This window comes from Pezoporus occidentalis, unplaced genomic scaffold (genome assembly GCF_034315485.1).
Source record: "Pezoporus occidentalis ecotype Australia unplaced genomic scaffold, CSIRO_AGI_Poc_V1 ctg33, whole genome shotgun sequence".
Lineage (NCBI taxonomy): Eukaryota > Metazoa > Chordata > Aves > Psittaciformes > Psittacidae > Pezoporus > Pezoporus occidentalis.
The window spans coordinates 4513967-4534612 of NW_026915268.1; the positions used below are offsets into that span (position 1 = coordinate 4513967).

General features: G+C 40.2%; 2 protein-coding genes and 1 long non-coding RNA gene across 5 annotated transcripts in view; 2 read left to right on the top strand and 1 right to left on the bottom strand.

The window, feature by feature from the left end:
- CUNH5orf58 (chromosome unknown C5orf58 homolog) overlaps positions 1 to 4326 on the top strand; it is a 71290-nt gene extending 66964 nt beyond the window's left edge. For 2 of the 3 annotated variants that reach the window (XM_062629233.1, XM_062629232.1), the window contains exons 2-5: positions 1556 to 1666; positions 2117 to 2199; positions 3020 to 3113; positions 3545 to 4326. In XM_062629233.1, coding sequence (XP_062485217.1) covers positions 1639 to 1666; positions 2117 to 2199; positions 3020 to 3113; positions 3545 to 3651 — 312 coding nt within the window. In that variant the 5' untranslated portion in view covers positions 1556 to 1638 and the 3' untranslated portion in view covers positions 3652 to 4326. Of the gene's footprint in view, positions 1 to 853; positions 984 to 1555; positions 1667 to 2116; positions 2200 to 3019; positions 3114 to 3544 lie in introns of those variants that run through there. The other variant, XM_062629234.1, reaches the window with a different exon arrangement.
- A 1049-nt stretch (positions 4327 to 5375) lies between these two features.
- Positions 5376 to 20646, bottom strand: part of LCP2 (lymphocyte cytosolic protein 2) — a 30617-nt gene continuing 15346 nt past the window's right edge. Inside the window, exons 5-21 of the mRNA XM_062629235.1 lie at positions 19531 to 19562; positions 18663 to 18700; positions 17167 to 17365; positions 16364 to 16464; positions 15743 to 15812; positions 15460 to 15543; positions 14660 to 14685; positions 14556 to 14575; positions 14345 to 14449; positions 13410 to 13440; positions 12803 to 12815; positions 11637 to 11757; positions 10065 to 10114; positions 9092 to 9195; positions 8153 to 8230; positions 6785 to 6940; positions 5376 to 6176 (exon numbers count right to left, since the gene is read on the bottom strand). Coding sequence (XP_062485219.1) covers positions 6054 to 6176; positions 6785 to 6940; positions 8153 to 8230; positions 9092 to 9195; positions 10065 to 10114; positions 11637 to 11757; positions 12803 to 12815; positions 13410 to 13440; positions 14345 to 14449; positions 14556 to 14575; positions 14660 to 14685; positions 15460 to 15543; positions 15743 to 15812; positions 16364 to 16464; positions 17167 to 17365; positions 18663 to 18700; positions 19531 to 19562 — 1351 coding nt within the window. The 3' untranslated portion in view covers positions 5376 to 6053. The remainder of the gene's footprint in view (positions 6177 to 6784; positions 6941 to 8152; positions 8231 to 9091; positions 9196 to 10064; positions 10115 to 11636; positions 11758 to 12802; positions 12816 to 13409; positions 13441 to 14344; positions 14450 to 14555; positions 14576 to 14659; positions 14686 to 15459; positions 15544 to 15742; positions 15813 to 16363; positions 16465 to 17166; positions 17366 to 18662; positions 18701 to 19530; positions 19563 to 20646) is intronic.
- Positions 14458 to 17024, top strand: LOC134169019 (uncharacterized). Its single transcript, XR_009966723.1, has 3 exons — positions 14458 to 14724; positions 15223 to 15298; positions 16960 to 17024. It is a non-coding gene; the product is annotated as an uncharacterized LOC134169019 (long non-coding RNA).

Consider the following 20646-nt stretch of genomic DNA (forward strand, 5'->3'; position numbering starts at 1 on the left):
GCAGCTGACTTCTCCATCTGTTGTCCTCCACTGCACATCCAAGTACTTCCGTGGTCCTCTGAGGTACTGGTAGCCCTTCTCCACCCATGCCAAATGGCAAGTTCAAAATACAGATGAATGCTGAGCAGCAGGAAAAGTGCTAAGGGTTGTTCCCTTCCCTTGCTCTGTGTCCCTGGCTTTAAGTTCTACAGGGCACACTGGGGAAGAAATGGCCATTTCCCAACACCAGCTCGTTATTTAGCAGGTTTTGTTGGTTTTGACTCAAGTCAGATATGTGCATCTAAGGGCAGTGTTTATTGTGGCAGTTGAAATTGATAAATCCTCACAGCTGTGTGCCTTTCTTGTCTTCCTTGAATTTAGGTTCTTTATTTGATCTTTACTTATTATAAATTACTTGTATTCCTTCTGAATTTGAATTGATGACAAGAAGGAACTGACTGCTTGGAAATCAGTTGCGGCAACATTCAATAAGAGCAGGGAGGGCCTCAAAGGACAAGGGGAAAATAACCATTTGCTACCCCCTGTTGACAGCTCAGTCCTCTCTTCTCCATTTCTTCTTCAGCTCTCACAGCATTTGCGGTTACCTTTTTCCTCCCACTCCTAAAATCACAACTACAGGGCTCTTGCAACCTGCTGACATTTCATGTGCTGGAAAAGGGGTGCACTGTGTTTTCTTCCTGCACAGGGACATGCCCATCCTCCTTCCCAGGCTGCTGCCAGCCCCAGGCCAGGGCACCCCTGATGCGTCACTGGGGTGAACTGGAGTGACCAACCCATCCTGCTGCCAGCCAGGAGGAAGCCGTGGTGCAGCCAGGTTGTGGTAGCAGCAGGCTTCTTTCCACTGTTGGAAAGAGCTGTGCTGCTGCTGCCTGCCCACAGACCCCACCAGGAGCTCTGACATCAGGCAGGCTGTGGTTTCTGCAGGGACAGCCCTGCTTGTCTCCATGTTACCAGAGGAGGAAGAGGAGTAAAATCACTCTGAGGTGTCTGGTGTGTGAGGTTTGCTGCTAGTAACTGGGCTGGGCCATCTCTGCAGGCTATCCCTGGGGGCTCTGAGCCCTCACGCTCCTGCGTGTGGTGGTAGAGTTGGTGCCGATGGTTCTGACTCTGGTTAAGTGTACCTGCCCATGAAACACGCCCAAGAACAGGGGAGTGCTGTCACCATGGCCTGACAATCTGTGAGGTAACTAGCTGTCATCGCTCTACTTCAGTCCTCAGCCTCTCCCTGTGAGGCACCCCTTCTGCAGTGCTGCTGGGTCAGGACAGCCTCTGGTAACAGGAAGACTTCAAGCCTTGTGGGGCTCCCTTATGGCTTCATGATGGCTCCTGTGGCAATCAGAGCTAGTACCCTCCTGGGGAAGGGCTTCACCCTGTGATCCCATCGCGAGCCCCACAGAGAGGTTTCTCTCACTGCAGGCCATTTGTGGATGGTAGTGAAAAAAGGGCACCCTGTTTTGTCTGCTAAGAACAGGCTCTGTTCATTTCATTGCACCCTTTCTGAACAAACACAGTACCAGGGTGAAATAACCCCTTGGTTTTTTCCTTCTCTTTTCAGTGCTGAAACAGTTTCCCAGTGATGTTCTACAGTTAAGCTTGCCTGAGGGTGTCCTGTTGTGCAGGGATTGAAGAGTGAAGAGAATGGGGGAAGAAAGAGCCCAGGGATCTGGTAGTAAATCTCAGCTCTGCTATTGACCAGCAGACATCTAACACTTGACTTATTTTGTGTGGGCTTTAGAGTCTCCTTCCATAAATTGAGGGAAGAAACCAATTGCAATGGTCTTTACAGATATTTTTTAATTTTTTGACTAAAAAATATAGAGTTTTGTGTAAGGAATTCTTCATCAGTATTATAAATATGCTTATTTACTATTAATAATTCCATATTTAACTCCTAAAAGATTTCTGAGATGCTGTTTCTGAAAGAAAGTAAAATAAATATATCCCAAGAATTTAGTATTTCTCAAGAGGAACTAATCAACCCATTAAACTCTACTTTCAAATGACACTAATGATGTTAAGGTCTAATCGTTATATTTATTAAATGTTATTATATATTTGATATGAGCTCTACCTATATTATATATATTACTCTGTCATGATTTGTTGTTCCTTCTAGGATCTTTGGCCCTGACTGCTGACCTCAATGCAAAGCCACTGTCTGAAGGGAAGAGAGACTTGGACAATGAATCGATGTTAAATGTATGTTTGGTTTCTTGGTTCTCAGCGTGCCGAGGTGTTCTGTACATTATTAATGAACCATGCAGAGGTTTTCTATGTTTTATTTTCAGCATTTCTGAATGGCAAATAGAGAGCTTATAAGTAGGTGAGGAAATATAGTATGTGCAATTTTCTTTAATGGTTTTCCTAAGAAGAAAAAATAATCCTACAAAGGAGGGTAGCATAAATTTACAAATTCAAATAGTACTTAATGTCAAGCAGCTTGTAGTCTTAATTGTCTCTAGATTTTGCTTTTTTAAATTAAGTGTTAAAGGGAGGGAATATGACCTCCAAAATAAGCAAGAAGATGTTGATTATAAAATAATTGCCTATACAGACACAGAGCTATATGGCATGAATTAGCATATCATTAATATTCAGTGTTAACAGTGATTTAATTTATTTTGCTCATGTTACTGTCACGATAGCGCCATCTTGTGGTTGACTGAATATTACCTGACGATTCACTGTCATTTAGATTCTATGGGAAAAGTACAGTCGAAAACAAACACGACAAACTCCGGGTGAGGAGAGGAAATTTTAGCTGTGATTAATTTCATTGCAGTTGTTTGTAAAGAAACAGCAAACAAAAATAAAGCCTGAGTGTTTAGTCCTTGCCTTCAGTAGTTTAGCTATTTTTGCCTTATCTAAGCGGGTAAGTATTAGAGATGGGAAGTTTTACTTAAAATTACTATTTTAGAAAATGAAAGAAAACATTTCACATAGCTTGTGATTAGCTGGATTACTGAGTTTGTGAAGCATATGTGCACTGCCCGTTATGTTTTGTTTCTATTTCATGCAGGTGTTCAAAACCGCTGCTGCTTGTCAACAGTTCACCCTTGAAGCTGCAATTAAAAACATTGACGAGATGTCCAGTGAGCTGAAAAAAATGACTGGTAATTCTGAGTTCCTTGTCCACTTAAACACAGGTTACAGAGTGTGCAGCTGTGAATGGCTTGGGTTTCTGCGTCATGCAGCTGGTTTGTATTCTAATGAAAGAAAGCAGTTGCTCGTCTGGTTTGAAAAATTAATGAAACAGTAGTTGCCTAGAAGTGGAATGATATTGGCTAACCATGGCAAAAACCTGGTATCCAGTCAAAGTCATTCCTTTGTGGGAACAATAATCCTTTTCTGGTAGAAATATTAGCAGTATGCTAACACCAAACTTTATTTCACCATCCTGAGGCAAAGAAAACGAGGCAACCCTTTGGATGTTTTCAAGCATTGATACATGAACACTTCAGAAAGTCCTGTATATAAACTGCCATTCTGTTAGCATCTACCATTCAATAAACATGATAGTGATATGCTGCCCTTTGTCTTCCAGTGGAAAGCCAGTTACTGCTTTGTGACCTTATCCTGAACTTTAACCATCCTGTGAAGGCCAAAGATTTAAGAGAAGCTGAAGAAAAACCGTGGAGCTTGACAGATTAATAACATCCATTTTCATGCAGCATCTTCTATTAATACTGCTTCAGTTTGAACTGTAAAATTATAGCATGCTTTCCTGCAGTTAGGCTATTCTTATTTTAAACTGAAAATGTGGAGTGGAAAAATGTCGTAAGTAGGTTATTGATCTTGAGATGGGTTTTTTTTCAACCCAAATTTAGTCCACTAGGGCTGGGAAAATGGATAGAATTAACTAGAGAGGTCGGGGATCTGGGCCTGAAGGTTTTCATATGTAGTTGTTGCCTTTGAAACAAAGATGTACTGGAACAGTAACAAAAGATTTTCAGTCACTTCAAGTCAAGTCAGTGCTCTCTTCTCAGTTGTGCTCTGGAAAACAGGATAAGGAACAGTCCGTAGAGGGGAAACTGCAAGTTGTCATTTGATCTTCCTTCCTCATTCTGAAAGTGCTGCTGAGGAAGGGGGCAAAGAGCAGACTACTTCTGGTAAACCAAAAGTACTTTCATTCTGGAAAGCCTGCAGTGACTTACTGGTTTAGAGGTCTGAATATTCTGAAATCTCAGCCCAAAATCTGAGTAGCCAGTATTTTCATGTAGTTCATTATAATAAATATTCAATCTTACTTTACTTGTGGGCATGTTTGAATGTTGAGGTGTGTTTTGTATTCATATACAAATATATTTCTCTGAATAATCAACTCAAGATTCACTCTGCTGAAAAAAATGAGCAGTGTTATATTTCTTGTGCTGATTTGCATTACATTTCTCTTTCACTAAGGGCTGATTTCAAACAAATCTAACAGTTCTATGGGAGGTGGTTTGAGGCTGTCAGATTTGCAAGGCAGTGCAGTGAAATACAGTTTGGCTCACAGAGTCAGTGGTAATCTGGGGGATGTTGTTCTTAATTTTAGCATGGTTTTTAAAACACGCATTAGACCTGACTCCTCTTTCACAGATGAGGAGTGAGTTTTTTACAGATGTTGAGCTAGAAACGGATTTGTCAGCTGAAGCACTTTCGAAATCTTATTTTTCGTCTTTTGTTGACTCGTTGCATGGAAATGAAATTCACTGACTTTGAATTCCAGTTCCTAGCTAAATGTATTAGAAAGGAAGATAACATTTACCAAACATGTAAAGTAAGACTGTTGATGAAATCTGATTGTTTCACTTGAGAAGCTATTCAGATTACATAGAAGATGTTTTTCTGCCTTGAATTTTGGTTCAGATGTTTCAAGTGATATATCCACAAAGGACTCTTAAAGGAGAAGTGTGACAAAGTCTAACGTAACTATCAAACCAAGGTCTTGGCAGAAAATAAAGCTTAGTAGAAACCTGGGGTTGGATGAATCCCACTCAACAAGGAATGGGAAAATCCCTTGACGTGGTGTGCTTCAGTGGTCTCAGTTGTGACTGCTGGTTTAGAACTGAGGATGTTACTGGTTTTCTTGAAAAAATACAGTCAAACCAGAAAGCAGTTGTGTAAGAGGTGTCGTGGTTTAAACCGAGTTCAGGCTGAGCGTGTGTGCCTGCTTTCTAAGAGATGCGGGGTGCTCTGCTCATGAAGAATCATGTGATGAGAATCTTGTTGATGTGGTTCCTATGAAAAAGGAGTTGCTTAATTTAGAGTCAGACACAGCTAAAGAGAGGTCTGTGCTCAGGGAAAATGCTTGTTCCTGACTGAGGTTAGAGGCTCCTAGAGGTACATAATTCCAGCTTGCAGGCTAAGACATGCCATCAGTGAATCACCAGTGGTATGGGAAACAGAATATGAAAGCTGCAGATGCTTTATTTTCCTCAAAAAATGTGAACAATTTCATAGCTGAGTAACACAGACACAGACCTTGACAGGCAGCTGCATATCCAGTGTTAAGGGATTCTTGGTGTCTCTAAAACCCACGTGTCCTTAGGATCCCGATCAGAGGCTCACTTGTTTTCACAGAAGTGGCCATAGTTAGATTTACTGGGAAGCGTATTGATGGAAAAAATAGGGCCTTTATTGTCTTTTGTCTACTCCTCAACTTTGACAAGGTTTGGGTCTACTCTGTGTCACTTTACATAACACAACTGCTGCTGCTGTTCTGATCTGAAAAATAGCTTTTTCCTTTTCCTCCGATGAAAACAGGGGCTTGTGTTGGTGTTTATTTCTGGGTGCTCTAACTAGGCATGGAAGTCATTGCAAGAAGACACACACAAAGGTACAATTTTCTCATGCACTGTATGATTAGTGGGCTGTAATAAACATATAGTAAGAAAATCAGATTCAGAGTGCTGCATTTAAGGCATAATTTAAAAATAACATTGTCCTTTTTGCTTAAAATCAAAAGGATTTTTAATGACTTCATGACTTGTGTTTGCTGTAAAAGTCAATATCCTGATGTTTACAGACTTCATAAGCATCAATATTATATGTAATCTTCCTTAAGGTCTCATTTAAATATGTCCTGCAGCATATTTTAACATGCACTGGTTTCTTGACCCTCTGTCTTTCCCATCAATCAGAAGGAGAGGCGTTCTTTGGAAGTAATCTATGATATCTGCTACAGAAGAAAAATCCTGTGGGATGGAAAACAATGAGAAGGATATGGCGCAAATGTCAGAATGATTCATAATTAGTAAAACCAAGGGTTGTTTTTTTTTTAACTCTAAATATTTAGCAGTCTTATAGGGTCTAGTAAATACTATCAGATCATGCTTGCCATGATGAGCGCACCTGGAAGTTCAAAAAGATGACTGATAAATTCAGAGAGCTATGACTCAACCAGAACTGTGGTACATGTGCTGCCCAGTCTGTCTGGTGCCAGGAAACCCAACCTGTATGCTGAATGGAATAAACCAGCTGTCTGGGTCCAAAGCAGTAAAGTTGGCAAATATGGATTTGCTCTCAGATGTTTACTTCCCTTATCTGGTATCCTAGTGGTAAGCAAACATTCCCAACCAGGTATATGGATTTCTTATAGCTGCATTCTAAAGCTATCCCTTCATTCCCTGAAGGGAATCTGATTTCACTTCCAGCAGTAATATGTTCTATCAGGAATAACTCTAAGACAATATGCAGAATTCCACTGGAGTAAAACAGCTGCCAGGTTAAGTGGCCTGACACTTAGGAATGAGACAGGAGATACCTTGAGATAAAGGGAAGTAGTATGAAAAACACGTAGTACCTCTTTTCCTTTTAAGCCAGTTCCTAACAAATATAAGTGGTTTTGCTCCTGGTAACGAATCTGGATGTTGTATACTTTATCTCTGTACAACACCATCAGGACATAAGGGTGAGTAGCAGTTTTTCTTGAGCTGTCTCTTACCAAGAATGTTCCATCCTGAAAGATGAAAAAATGAAGGATGACAAAACCCCATCACTTCTAGGTTTGAGCAGCATAACAACCTGAGCTAGAGCATTCATCAGAGAATCATAGAATCCCAGACTGGTTTGTGTTGGAAGGGACCTTAAAGCTCATCCAGTTCCGACTCTCTACCATGGGCAAGAACACTTTCCACTAGACGGGGTTGCTCCAAGCTCCGTCCAACCTGGCCTCATGTTTTTCAATGTTTTTTCTTTCTGAAATGTCTTTCCTCCTGGTAAGAGAAGCTGCACTATTAAAGAGTTTAGACAATTTCTCTAATGTTTTATCTTTCAATTTGCTATTTAAAACTTTCCTGTCTGATACAAATGCAAATGTTTTAGAGAAGGGAAGAACGCTGTTCTGTGATGAAGAGATTCCATTGAAGGAGGAAGTAAAATATCAAAGGCCAAACCTCACATCACTTGAACCGGAAGAGCAGTTCATTTCCAGTAAGTGCCACTCAAGGATCCTGTGTGATCTATTTACAGACAGCCTGAAGTAAGGATAGTGTCTGTGTCATTTTAGTAAAGGCAGTGACATTGTCCAGCCACCTCCCTCTGCTTTTCTTCATTTCAGATCTTTTTTAACAAGTCTTCCATTGAAACACCCTTTCTTAAAGGTACTGAATGTGATCTGGACCTTGGTACAAGTCATGGAAATGTTGTTTGTGTCATCTTCATTGCATGTGCTGTGAAGCCTCATAGAGTAAACAGATTTCCTACAGCAATGGGGTTCAGTTTGGTTCATCTCCACATGCACAGTTAAGCCTGGGTTTTATCTGTTTGTGTCTCTACTTCATTTTGCTGGTAAATGTGGCCTAGAAGAGGGTAGGATTTACCTCATCTAACTCAAGCTATCTAAAACTTGAGGGTAGCAACAAATTCCTCATTGGTGACAGGGAGTTATTTCCAGAGTACAAGTCACTGCTCCTAAGAGAGGTGAGGTGAAACTGCTTTGTGGAAACACATCATTTATTCTCTTGGACTATGGAAACCAACAGCCTTCATGTCTGGTTTAGACTAGACATGTAACTTCTGTGTGTGTAAAGATACTCAAGAAGCATCCCCCACTCCAAGTCATTATATTGGCACTATAACCTTAAGTTGTTTTTTACCTTCACTCTTCCCATATGACTGCAAGGACATCTAGAAAGGGGATGGTGGGAAGCACCAAGGATTTAAAGAGTACCTTGTTTATCTTCCGAAGAGCTGCTTCTGCTTCTGGCCGGCTAACATAGGCAACGTACCATTCATTGTGTAGTGAGTCCTGGGGGGTATAAGAGGGGAGAAAGCTGTGAAATTCATTAGCTTGTGATGTTAACAACATACAAGCAGTATAAGTATAGTAAAATAGTACAGAGAAATAGTAAAGAGATAGTACAAATAGTAAAGAGAAATTGGATTGTGAGGGACATTTGGGATCATGTGCAGAATGTCTGAGGGAGTGAGCTTCAGGGATTATACCAGTATGGTGAGTGACACTACATGATTTTACTATGATTGGCTTCTTGGATAAATCTGAACATGCTACAGACCTAGTTAAAATGTGTCTTCAAGTAGGCTGGAAAACAGAAACTTCCAAATATTTTCAGTACAAGATAGATTCAAAATGACATTTTCTCTTCTGTCTGCCTGGGGCATGGTGGTGGCTTTTCTAATAGTTATTTAATTTTTCCTTTTTTCACTATCATCTAAGGCAACCTGCAGCCTTCCTGCAAACATGCCATGTATGGTTGCCAGCAGTGTTATCACCGGGAGTGATTTACTCTAAACTTGTCATGTTTAAAGAAATGTGAAACAAAAATGCACTTAAAAGGGTATGAATTGCTTACACACCTAGGTTTTGTGGAAGGAGAACCCAAGGGGTGATGGTAGTTGAAAGCAATTGTGCAAAACAAGTAATCCAGCAAACAAGTATTTTTCTTACTTTGTTCTACTGGGTTTTTCCTATAGTCTTTCTTGGGGAAGACAACATAAGGAACTAAAGTCAGCACAGGAAACTGAAAGCACGTTCTGACATCCTGATACTGACTACTTTCTAGAAAAACAACTTTGAAAAGCCCTTCTCTCTTGAAATCACAACATTTGCTGTTCAGCAGTGATGGTTAACACTTGTGATGTTTTGTACCTCATCTTCCTCTGTGTTAGTTTGGTGAGCAGTCTGTCTGCTAGGAATTGGCAGAGGAGGTCTTATGTCAGCTGCGCCTCTTGAAGGGGATCTGCTGTAGCTTCCTTCAAAGATAGAAAAAGAGGAAAAAATGTTAAAATTGGGAAAATAATTTCATCTATCTGTGGAGTGCATACAGGGAGTACAATTTGGATTTTGTGAGGCATGAAGAATTTCTGTCCCTCTGATACTGACACATTTTGAACTGATTTGAAATTAGATTTAGGCTGCTGTATGAGACCCGGCTTTACATAAATTCATCCTTGGTGCACAGGGACTTTAATGAACTCCTGCAGTTCAGTTATGAGCAGGTGAACTTGAAACAGAGGTTACAGCTTTTGAGCTTCTGTACCACAGTTATTCAGCTGAGAACAGCTCTGGTTTCTTAAGAGACAGTTAGATGGAATGTGTCTCTTTGCATTCCTTGCCTTCTTAGCATGGAGAAGGTACAAAATGTCACTGTAAGACATCGGCAGCTGTTAACCATATGTGGGAAATTATTTGCAAAGCAATCACTTTCTAAGCTTCCTTTATCTATCACTTGTTATTACAAGCTAAACATGCAGCATACTTCACATGGAAAGGGGTTGCTCCCTTTTCTGAGAGTATTAGTACACCACAGTGACTTGCAGGTAATGTTGCTCAGCTCTCAGTATATATGTATTTATATGTATCAGTATATATTAAAAAGATGCTTATATGAGGTTTTGACAGTGGTTTAGCTAAGCATTAAGCCCTAACTTCATTGGAAAAAAACATCTTTGATTCAGGCTAAGTTACACAAGATGCCTTTCAGGAACTTGATGATAGTTTTCTGTTCACAGTCCAACCAGAAACATCCTTAGAGAAAAGCCATTACATTGACTGCACTGAAGGCACCTTTCAACCTTCAGTCATTTTTTGTACAAAAAAGGCAGGAATGCAGGATACAAACCTAGATGTAAGCGTGGTGGTAGTGAGCCAGTTGAAGAGCAGTTTCTAGCACTGTTTAAAAAGAAAACAAAGGAGTCAGTATAACTACAACACTGCTGTACATTTCTGTGCTCCGAGGAGCCTGTTTTACAGAACATAAGATCCTCTTGAGACCTATGCAGGATGAGGGTAGCCTGCCCTCTCCTCTTTCTCTTTCCTTTTTTAAGTGTAAGTAGATCCACCATTATGTCTCCGTTACTGGAGATACTCAAAAGCCATCGGGACATGGTGCTGGGCAGCTGTAGGTGACCCTGCCTGAGCAGGGAGGTTGGACCAGGTGATGTCCAGAGATTCCTGGCCTCCTCAACCACCCTGATTCTCTGAGCTGACAGTGGCCCTGAGTTCATACCCACAGTGCCATAACACCTTTGTGTACCTATGATCTCCCTCCTGTATTCATTTCTATTCTTTTTGGTTAGAAAACCTACAGTTCCCTTTTATGGCCTGAGCACTTCATTGGCAACAAACTGCCTGCACTCTTTTCCTTTATAGTTCATATTTCTCTCCTGCTTAAATGAACAGCACAAAAAGCTCTGCGATAAATATGTTAATTATGTTTGCAGAACAAAACCATGCTATCATGACTTGATTCATGGGAGAGAATCAGCCAAATGGGGCCTCTGCTATAGCAAAATTTGGCAACGCTGTTTGAATGTAAGCAGAAGTGTTCATCATAGGAATAGTTCCTATTTGCATACGACCTTGCTTTTGCTACTGCAATATTTGTTCTACTGAGGTGTCAGCAGCTCCAGAGGATGATGGTAAACGGGAGGAATTCATCAAAGAGCCATTGAAAAAATACAGAGCTTAGAAAATGTACTTGAGACTTAGACTCAAGGAGTCCACTGTAACTCATCAAAGCTTGGTCTGTTGCACACTGCATCAGAAATCAAAATTTAATTAAGGGCTCCTCCATCTAGCAAATGAAGACATAGCAATCTAATACTTAGAAGCTGAAGCTAGAAAGAAAACACAACTGAAGCAAGGCTCACAATTTTAATAGGAATTTTAATGGTTAGAGTATATTCCACATTCAATTCTAGACAGCAAAGGTGGTGGGGTTTTAGTTCTGAAGCAATTATTAGTCACAGCTGTAGCACTTAGGCTCCTACAGCAGAGTCCTGTTAGAGAAGAACCTCTGCCCTACATCCTGCACAGGTTTTCATGATGATTATCCTTTCCCAAAAGGTCTTGTCATTCTTAGGGATGCTGGAGGCAATGGCAGAGAACAGAAGCATTGGACCATGTAGGCCCTAAAATACTGCCTTGATATAAACCTGAGAGACTGGTTTTATTTTGTTGCCATATGTCCAGTATCTGCTTCACTGGATACACAGCTTCAGTTATATGAAGGATTCTCCTTGATAGTAGGAACAACACAAATTATCATGTAGTGGAGGCAAGGATATAGCCTGAAAAATAATGGATTACTTCAAGTCGTTGCCTTGTGTTCACCTGAGAACCCTGTACATACCATTATTTGTTAAATTGCAGAGAGATTCACAGGAATGACACAATAATGGGTGAAACAAACCTTTCTGCACCAGGCAGAATGTTGGAGCTTGGTTTAGGTGGAGGCTTGACAGATTTGGATGGGAATGTATTGGAGCTGTATGGGGGCAAAGATATCTGTGGCACTGTTCTTTGGGGTGCCGCTGTGGAGAGAAAGAGAAGGAAATGTCAAACTTGTGAGATGATAGTCTTAAAGGAGGTAGAATGAAGAACTGGTGTCACATTGCTGCTGTTTAACTAGATAATCATAATGGAGGAAACGTTCTATAAAACGTCTTTGATATCTTAGTTACAGATTGTAAGCTCAGATGGTCAAGTGAGAACTTAATCTTAAATATTAAAATTACAAATAAACTGGAATGGGTTGAGCAACATTTACATTTACATGTTCTACCTTCCGTTTTGGACAAGCCAAAATTCAGATGACTGCCATGGAGCTGAAGATGGTACGTAACTATCCGTTCTCTGTTATGTTGCTTCTAAAGAGTGCACTTGAGGTTACCTTCCTGAACTTCATTCCTTTGTGAAATGTCTCCCATATCATCATAAACAACAGCATAAAATAAAACATTTTCTTCTGCAGCTACTGGTAAGAGGGGAGTAGATTAGCTGCTCTCTGCACAGCTCAAACAGCCCTCTTCTTCATTGAGGCTTAGAGGCAGTGATAATTTATAGACTTGGCCAAATGTTCTGCTTCTGTTAGGCCATCACTTTACAAACTTCATTTTAGGAACCAGGATTCTGAAGTAATTTATAAATACCAGTATTACATGAAACAAGTTCTACTTCTGTCCATTAGAGTAAACAACATTGCACAGAAGACCAGCAGGGTCTGACGGGATGTTTGGTTGCAGGCTGGGAGGATACCAGGTCTAACATGCCCAGCTGCCTGATGTTGTTTGATGCTGTGTGCAGACCACAAATATCTAAAATGAAATGTATTTCAAACTAAGGAGCCCTGCTGTCCTGTAAGTGGCTGACTATGAAGGGTCTATTAGCTATTGATTTCCTGTGTTTTGCAGCTTTGATATATACATCCGTAGGAGGTGTCTTATAAGCACTCTACAACACTTCAAGATGCCACCCGACATTTTGAAATGGCTTTAAAGAAACAACTTTGCAATCCCTTTTTTCTTTTTAGAACTAAGAAAGACTTAAAGTTTTAAAAATCACAGTGGAGATACTCACTGCCGTCTTCTTCCTGGGGAGCCAAAAGAAAAGAAACATTAGCAACATGTTATAGCACAGGTCTTAGGAATGTTTTACAAAACAAAAACCTGGAAGTTGGTGAATTTTAAGTATACAAGGACTCCAATTCTATACTGTCACTTTCATCCAAACTGCTGGGATTTCTATCTTCATCCAACACCAAATCATTTTTCAAGCTCTATTATTACAAATAAGGTGTGAGGTAGATGGATCTTGACCCAAAGTATTAAGAAATTCTCAGCTGATGTAAACTTTCCCCATTCCATCAAGAAGTGCAGGCTATGAGTTATCTGAAAGTGAACTCCTTAGGCCAGCTTAAGCTGGAAAAGAACCCCCAAACCTAGTGTAAGCAAAGTCACTTCTCCCATGACAGAAAAAATTCTGGTCTTATTATGTATCCAAGATAAATTACTCTGGGAATAAACTGAGCTTGACATAGAAGAGCTGTTCAAAAAGAAACCCAGAGTATTTTTTATAACTGATAAAAGAAATTAGTTTACCTTTTCCAGAATTATTAATTTATACAGGTACTTCATTTTATTGTAGTCCCTATACATTTAAGCATTTGCTTTGAGACTATACTTACTTGAGGCGTTTTGTGTAGTGGCCAACCCTGCCTGAAATGAAACAGAAAACAAAACATGAATCACAGGTGGAATGTTACTCATGTACTTTGTGTGCATTAGGCTGTATTTTCAACTAAGATATGAATTTGTAGCAAGTATACAGACCTAATGAATGCAGAAACATTTTTTCCCCTCATAAAAATACCTGAGATTCTAATTTCCACCTCTAAGATATCACACTAGTCCTTAGCCCATCTCAACTCTATCAACAAGGAAAACATCTGATGAATTAATCATGATATTAGAATTTAAAACAAGTTTGTACAATTATGGAGCATTAAACTGCAAGTCTTAAACTTCTTTCTAGTCCTTAGCGACACTGCTGGAGCACACACTAAGCCTTCCAGTTATCCTTTGGCTGATAAATTATCCTGGCCGATTAGCAGATCTTGATTACTTTCTTTTCCTGTTTTAAGAGCAGTCACACTATTGAACCCACAAGTTATCTAGAAATGCTGGAGAATGATCTAGTTCTGCTGTTTGCTGCTGAGAAGGAGCTTTGCAGGTGAGTAAAATCAATGGTAGGAAAGTAAAGCTTTCTTTTTCTAACATCCTAAAAACAATAGCCAGAGAACTCATGAAGGAATGTTCCCCAGAGCAAGAACTTGATCCGGTCAAGTTTTTGATCACCCTTCTGTTTCAGTTCTAGTAAAAATCACGGATCACACATTTCTTTGTGCAACCTGGCTGTTTCAGATGTGGCTGGGGAAATCTCCTGCATTCACACTCTTCTGTCACTTACAGCATAGCCCATGCATGTTCATAGGGCAAAACTGATAACCACAGGCACTGCTATTATGCAGAGACAGTAAGTTCTACCATCCTGTATTGCTTATCTGTGATTTTATTGAATTGAATTCATCCTTTATGAAATTTCAGTTAAATGAACACTTACTTTACAGGGGTTGGCTTCCTTAGAGGAGATGGATTGCCTCTTTCGTATCTGTCACTGGGTGGGACAGGAGGTTTTGGCATCATTGCTAGCTGTTCGCCCAGGGATCTGAAGCAAGAGCAAGATGATAAAATAAAGGCAAAAAGCTGCTTACTAAGGAATAATTGGGTAATACTTGCAATAAGAGTCTCATCTCCAGAGGCAAAACTCTTACCTTAGCTGTAAAGCCAGAGGCTGTAAAACAACAAGGAATAGTTAAGAGGATGTGTATCAAAATAGGTGAAATATATCAATAAGCTCCAAACAAAAAGACTTTACCTTTTCAGGAGTGCTGGGCTTCCTCCCTGAAAATAGTAAAAGCTTACATTCAGAAAAAATGAAAGGTAAGATCATTAAAATTTCTATGAAACAAACAGGTTTTGAACATCATTGAATGTGAATTTTGCAGATTGAAGCATTCGGCCTCCTGACACGTAAGCCAGACAGATTTTTGGCTTTGCAAGGAATGGCAAAACTGCAGTATCCCTTCTTATACATTTCAAAGTGGCATGGTTTACAAGCATATTTTCTATGGTTCAACTTTGAACTGCTGGATACTTTTATGCCATTTTATAACAAATGGAAGTGTTTAATAAATAAAAATCATAAGAGTATTCTGTTTAGATTTTCTGTAAAATGTGGTTTTCAGGTCTGAAACAAATACATTTGTTTTCCTATTTTTTTCCAGTTCTCATCATTCTTTGAAGTCTGGGTGCCAAATTACATAGAGTGATGTGTGCAGTTTCCTTAGGTTTGTATGCAAAAGTTATTTTCTCTTTTAACCTACTAAATATTTCCTTGTTCATTCACTTAAGTAATTGCCTCAAACCTTTCTTGCAGAGGGATCTCCTAATGTCTTTCTGTTCAACTAGTCCTGAGCAAGGCTTGCAACTTCCCAGATACAATTTCTCTTGCTTTGTAAGAACTGTTCATATTGTTTATTCATAAACACATCACCTTGAGTGTGATTGGATTACAGTACCTTTGGTTGAGCCTTGTTCATTTGCATGCATGATATTCAAACTGGTAATTTTGAATAATTAAAAAACCCATTGATATTAACACAAGCAAATTCTGACCTGGTCCAGGGCTTTCTCTTTCAAATGGTGGAGCAAGGCGATCCAGTGAGGGCTTTGTGCTTCTGTCTATAGAAGGAGCTGGGGCTAAACACGACAGTTGTGTAAGATCATTTTCTACTATAGGTCAGTATGGCTTTATTTTGCATGGCCATGAGCTGCTGTTACTGCTTAGAATAACAACCGAGGCTACATATAGTAGAAGAGAGTGGGGCTGAGGAGCAAAAATGAAGCACTATATAACATTTCAGGAAAGCTTTATAAGGAGAAAACCAGCTGTACTTACGTTTCAAAGGCTTGATATTCCTGTCTCTACTCAAGTCATTGTTGCTTGGTGGAGGAGGAAAAGCTGGCAGCTAAAACAAATGTTTTACATATTGTTAAAGTGTGTCTTCACCTACCCGTTTCAGTTTTAGTAAATTAACCCGCCACATCACATCTGCCAATCTTGGTCTCTGGTATAGCACAAGGAATAGGTCTCTGCCCATTGCAGGAAGGATGGGAGCCATTAGCACTCCTGAAGAATGACCTACATATATAGGGTTTTGTTACAGGCAGAATTGTCTTAATCTGTTCTGTCTCACAAGGAATGAGAGATGTTATCTTCAGGGAGGGCATGAGTAAACAAAATAGCAAAGATAAAAAATGGGAGCTTCAACAATGCTGTTGTGCCTTTTCTCCCTTCAATGCAGTTCGTGCTGGTTTTAAAGTTAGGGGATGTAAATTTGAAGTTGGGAAATATATATTAAGTCTGTGTTACTGACTGTTGCTGGGTCAGACAGCACTGTGCTGTCAGCAGCTGCAAAAGATGTTGGCATCTAAACCTAGATTTTCCAGACAGATGCGTTCCAATGTTGTGGTTCCTACTGCCAAATGAAATAGATGAAGTATTAAGAAGGAAACATACAGAAGCACCTCTTCCCCCAAAGGAGGCTGGTACTGGGGATGGGCCGGGTCGCTGGGGTGGTACTGGAGGCTGTTGCGATGATCGAGTGGTTGGAGGTCTGTCTAGAGGAAACAAAAATCCCAAACTAAACAACTACAGAGTTTGATTCTTTTATTCTCATTAGATCTTTATGAAAAAGGCCCTTGCAATAGCCTGTGTACTTAATATATCATAAATGGACAGTTGCTTCATAATCAGTGGTGTACTGGTAGTTACAGGCTCATGAATCCCTTTGCCTCTGAGGTGGCTCTCTGTGCTAGTCAGCTGGCCCACACTCTTTCTTTTCATTCCCTGCAGTGCAGGGACTGTGTGAAACACGAGCCAGTCTCAATGGCAGGTTTGAAGCCACAACTGCAGGCTGCTGAAGAATCAGGCATGAAAACTTTGCAGGCAGAGAAAGGGACACTTTTTGCCACTTCTGTGAGAGCTTGCTCTGTTCAAGGTTGCATGCTATGCTGATACAATATGCCTGCATGTTTAGCTTCATACAAGCTCAGACCAAAGGCCTGAATGTACACATCATGTGAAACTAGCGAAACTTACCTTTAACCCAACAGAGCTTGTCTGAAGTAGAAAATCTAGCTTCAAAAGTCACAGAGCCACCAGCATGCTGTAAGTCTGTCACTAAATCTTGTCCATGAACTACACGGCTGACTTCAAGAAAAAGCTTTCTATATTCCATTACCAGATAGCTCAAACATGGCTGATAACGCGTGGAAATACCTTTTACAAATTATTAATAACACTTAATTTTTAGTTATTACCTATATAATCTGTGTTGTTTGCAAGTGACTTGGCAGGAAATATGACATTGTGGTGTGCTTCATCATTACTGGATGGAGGAGGCTCATAACCATCACTGTCATGTTCTGCTTCCTCAAGTTCTTCTGTTGGTGATTCATAGTCAGCCTCATCTTCCTGTTCCTGGTCATCATCAGGGCTTTCATAGTCATCATCTTCATCCTGGTAAATGTACATAAAAAATGATTGCTGTACCAGGATACTAATAATCACTCCAGTGAAGTTTCCTTGTGGCTTTTCACTGTGGTGGTTTTCACTCTGGAGGATATAAAGGTTTTACAACCAGTTGGAGTGAAAAACTTCACTGTGGAAATAAAGTGAGGAAAGGAGGCAGCATTTTCTTAACGCATACAGCATTCACCAGCTTCAGAAAGGAAATGAGTATCATTTTATAACAGGAAGTGCAGGTGAAGGTCAAGATAAGGTGATTGCTTGTTGAAATACCCAATGCCTTTGTGTTAGTTAACAGGCAAGGCACCCTGAAAACACACTGGAGCAGCAGTTGATGCCTGTTGGTATTCATTCTTACTTAACAACATGTACTCTGCAGCCTGCAACTCAACCTTGAAAAATGCTTCAGAAAAAATTAGGTCTTTGGTATGGATCCTGGTGCCCTCCACTGACCAGAACCAAACCAGCTTCACACAACTTTCAGGACCTAGTAAGATCACAGTGAAAATATGGTAGTGGTCACTGCACACAACTTCTGTGCAATCTGCCAAGGCTGCAAGGAAAAGAATGCTCAGTTTGTCATTGGTATCTTGGCTGAAATTCTCAGCTTAACTCTGCACTGGGGGGCTCTGTAGTTGATTACTTTTACTTTTTGTGCTCCTAAAACAGCAGCAAATCCCCTGCAAACCTATTAGCAAGTGGGTTTTAAAAATCCTTCCCCATTTTCTGCAAAAAATCAGACTGGCATCAGTCAGATTATCCATTCAGCTGGCTGAGCTGTGGGTGCTTCATATAATGATGTTCACCAAAGCATTTTCTGTGCTGAAAGGCAAAAGGAACTTTTGCAGTCCAATTGGCTTCAGAAAATCAGATTCTTCAACAAATGAGCTGTAAAGGATAAAATGCCAAGACTTTGCCATTGAGTAACACAGCAGTCTTTCCTTTACCAGCCTCCTCTGCAAACAGCTTGGAATCAGTATATAAAATTCCGCAAAGGTTCTGTGGAGACCTGGTCATAGGCTGTGAGCTTCTACTGGAGCCAGTGGTATTGGACTGTCGTTCTGAAGCACTGCATTAAGTTACTGGGGGAGACCCTTTTCTCCATGGAGAGATCTGTGTGCAGTGACTCCAGTCATTCATGCTCCTCCTTCTCTTTCTCCTCATCCTAACACCCCCTGCCATTGCTCACTCCATCTGTACTGTTCAAAGTAGACAAAGTAAGAAGGGATAGACCATATACAAGAGGAAATCCATTCAACCAGTAGGTTTTGTTAATCCTAGTACTCACAAATGAAGACCAACCGCCATCGTCTTGACCTGCATATCCTGTGTAAAGAAACATAACATGAGGCTTCTTAGCATGCACAGCTTTAAACTACCAAAATGTAACTTGACAAAAAGGACACAACAAATCCCAGATTGATTCTGAACCATGATATTATGTCACAGGAACAAGGTAGGTCTTTCAAAGGCAGGCAGGCATGAAAGGTACCTGAAATAGCATTCTGATTATAGCTATCCTTGTATGAGTTGGTGTACAGGCTGTCACTTCAAGTTTATCCTACACTTCAGTTTTAAGTATTATTTGAGGCAGAATGCTTTCAGAATGAGCAGAGACTTTTGATCTCTTTGTTTAATACTATTTTAGCTTTTGTATCAAAAGTTTTTTTTTTATTTCAGTAAGACTGGGGGAACATGGCAACTTGCAGACGTTTTAAGTGCTCGTGGCTGCTTAAGAAAGTGATTGAAATGAAAAGTCAGGACATCTAGAAGCTTCCCTCTCTGATAGAGGGTGCTGTTAGGAGTAGGGGCAAGGGGCAGAGGTGTTGGACAGAAATATATAAGCAGTAATACTTTATGTTGGATTCAAGAAAGGCAGTTAGTGGATGCTCATGCAAATTGCTCTGCTCCTGCTTTTCTTCACCATTTTTTCTATTTTAAAAGTATTTTTTCCTACTGGTTCTCCTGTAACTGCTCTTTATTCTTATTGCAACTGCTTCATGCTCTCGTCATTGCCTGTTTATTGTTTTGGGTTCTGTTCCTTTGTCCCCTCCCTCCTCTTCCCCTCATTTACTGTGCCCTGCAAGGATTAACTTAGTATTTTAGTATTTTAAGCATTTTTTGTTGTTAGAGGCTCTTTGCCAGCTCACACTCACCTGGGGCTTCAGGACTTTTTTGTGTTTGGGCCCTACAGCAAAGATACAAAAAAGTTAAAGTCCTTCCATTTGCCATCCTTAAAAGTTTGAAGCATACTAAAATCTGTTGTGAATAAAGGTAACAGTTAGCTTTAGCAGTAGAATGAACTTTGCATGGATGAGTTTAACTCTGCCCAAAATGCCAAAATCACACTGCTTTGTACTTCACGTACAGGATCCTAATGTAAGCTAAACTGTCTTGAAACAAATTCAAGTCACTGAGCTCAAGGGTTTAGAAACAAGGGGACTCAGAAAATAAATCTAGCAGGGGCCTCAGTGCTGAAAACTGAAACTTTCTTTCCTAATTCCAGTCAAGCTGCTGAAAGTCAAGTTCAGAAATATTTGTAGGCTTGCTAAATATTCTTATGGGTTTCGATTCTAGTTTTCAACTCCAGTAAATGCAAAGGTGTAAACTCACGTCATCAGCTGATGTAGAAACATGTTATATTGAGTAGGCTTAGATGTTCACCACATAGGAACATAAATTGTTCTTTTCTCATTCAGTGTTCTTGCAAGTTTCTGCTCTTTTAGCTATTGCAAGAATATTATAGAATCACAGAATCATAGAATAGTTTGGGTTGGAAAGGACCTTAAGATCACCCAGTTCAAACCCCCTGCCATGGGCAGGGACACCTCACACTAGACCATCTCACCCAAGGCTCTGTCCATCCTGGCCTTGAACACCACCAGGGATGGAGCATTCACAACCTCCCTGGGCAACCCATTCCAGTGCCTCACCACCCTCCCAGTAAAGAATTTCTTCCTTATATCCAATCTAAACTTCCCCTGCTTAAGTCTGAACCCATTACCCGTTGTCCTATCACTGCAGTCCCTAAGTGAAGAGTCCCTCCCCAGCATCCTTATAGGCCCCCTTCAGATTATATCCAATAAGTTATAAAGTATTAAAAAGTGTAATGATCTATAGGACTGCAAAATGCATTAATGATGACTTATTTATGCAGTAATGTGTGCCTAAGCTTTTAGCATTCCTAAAGATTGATTGAACTCTGGTAGAAAACTGTATGAAATGTATGTTACTTGGTTCCAGGCATGGCAGAAGTACCTGCGGTCTTTGTG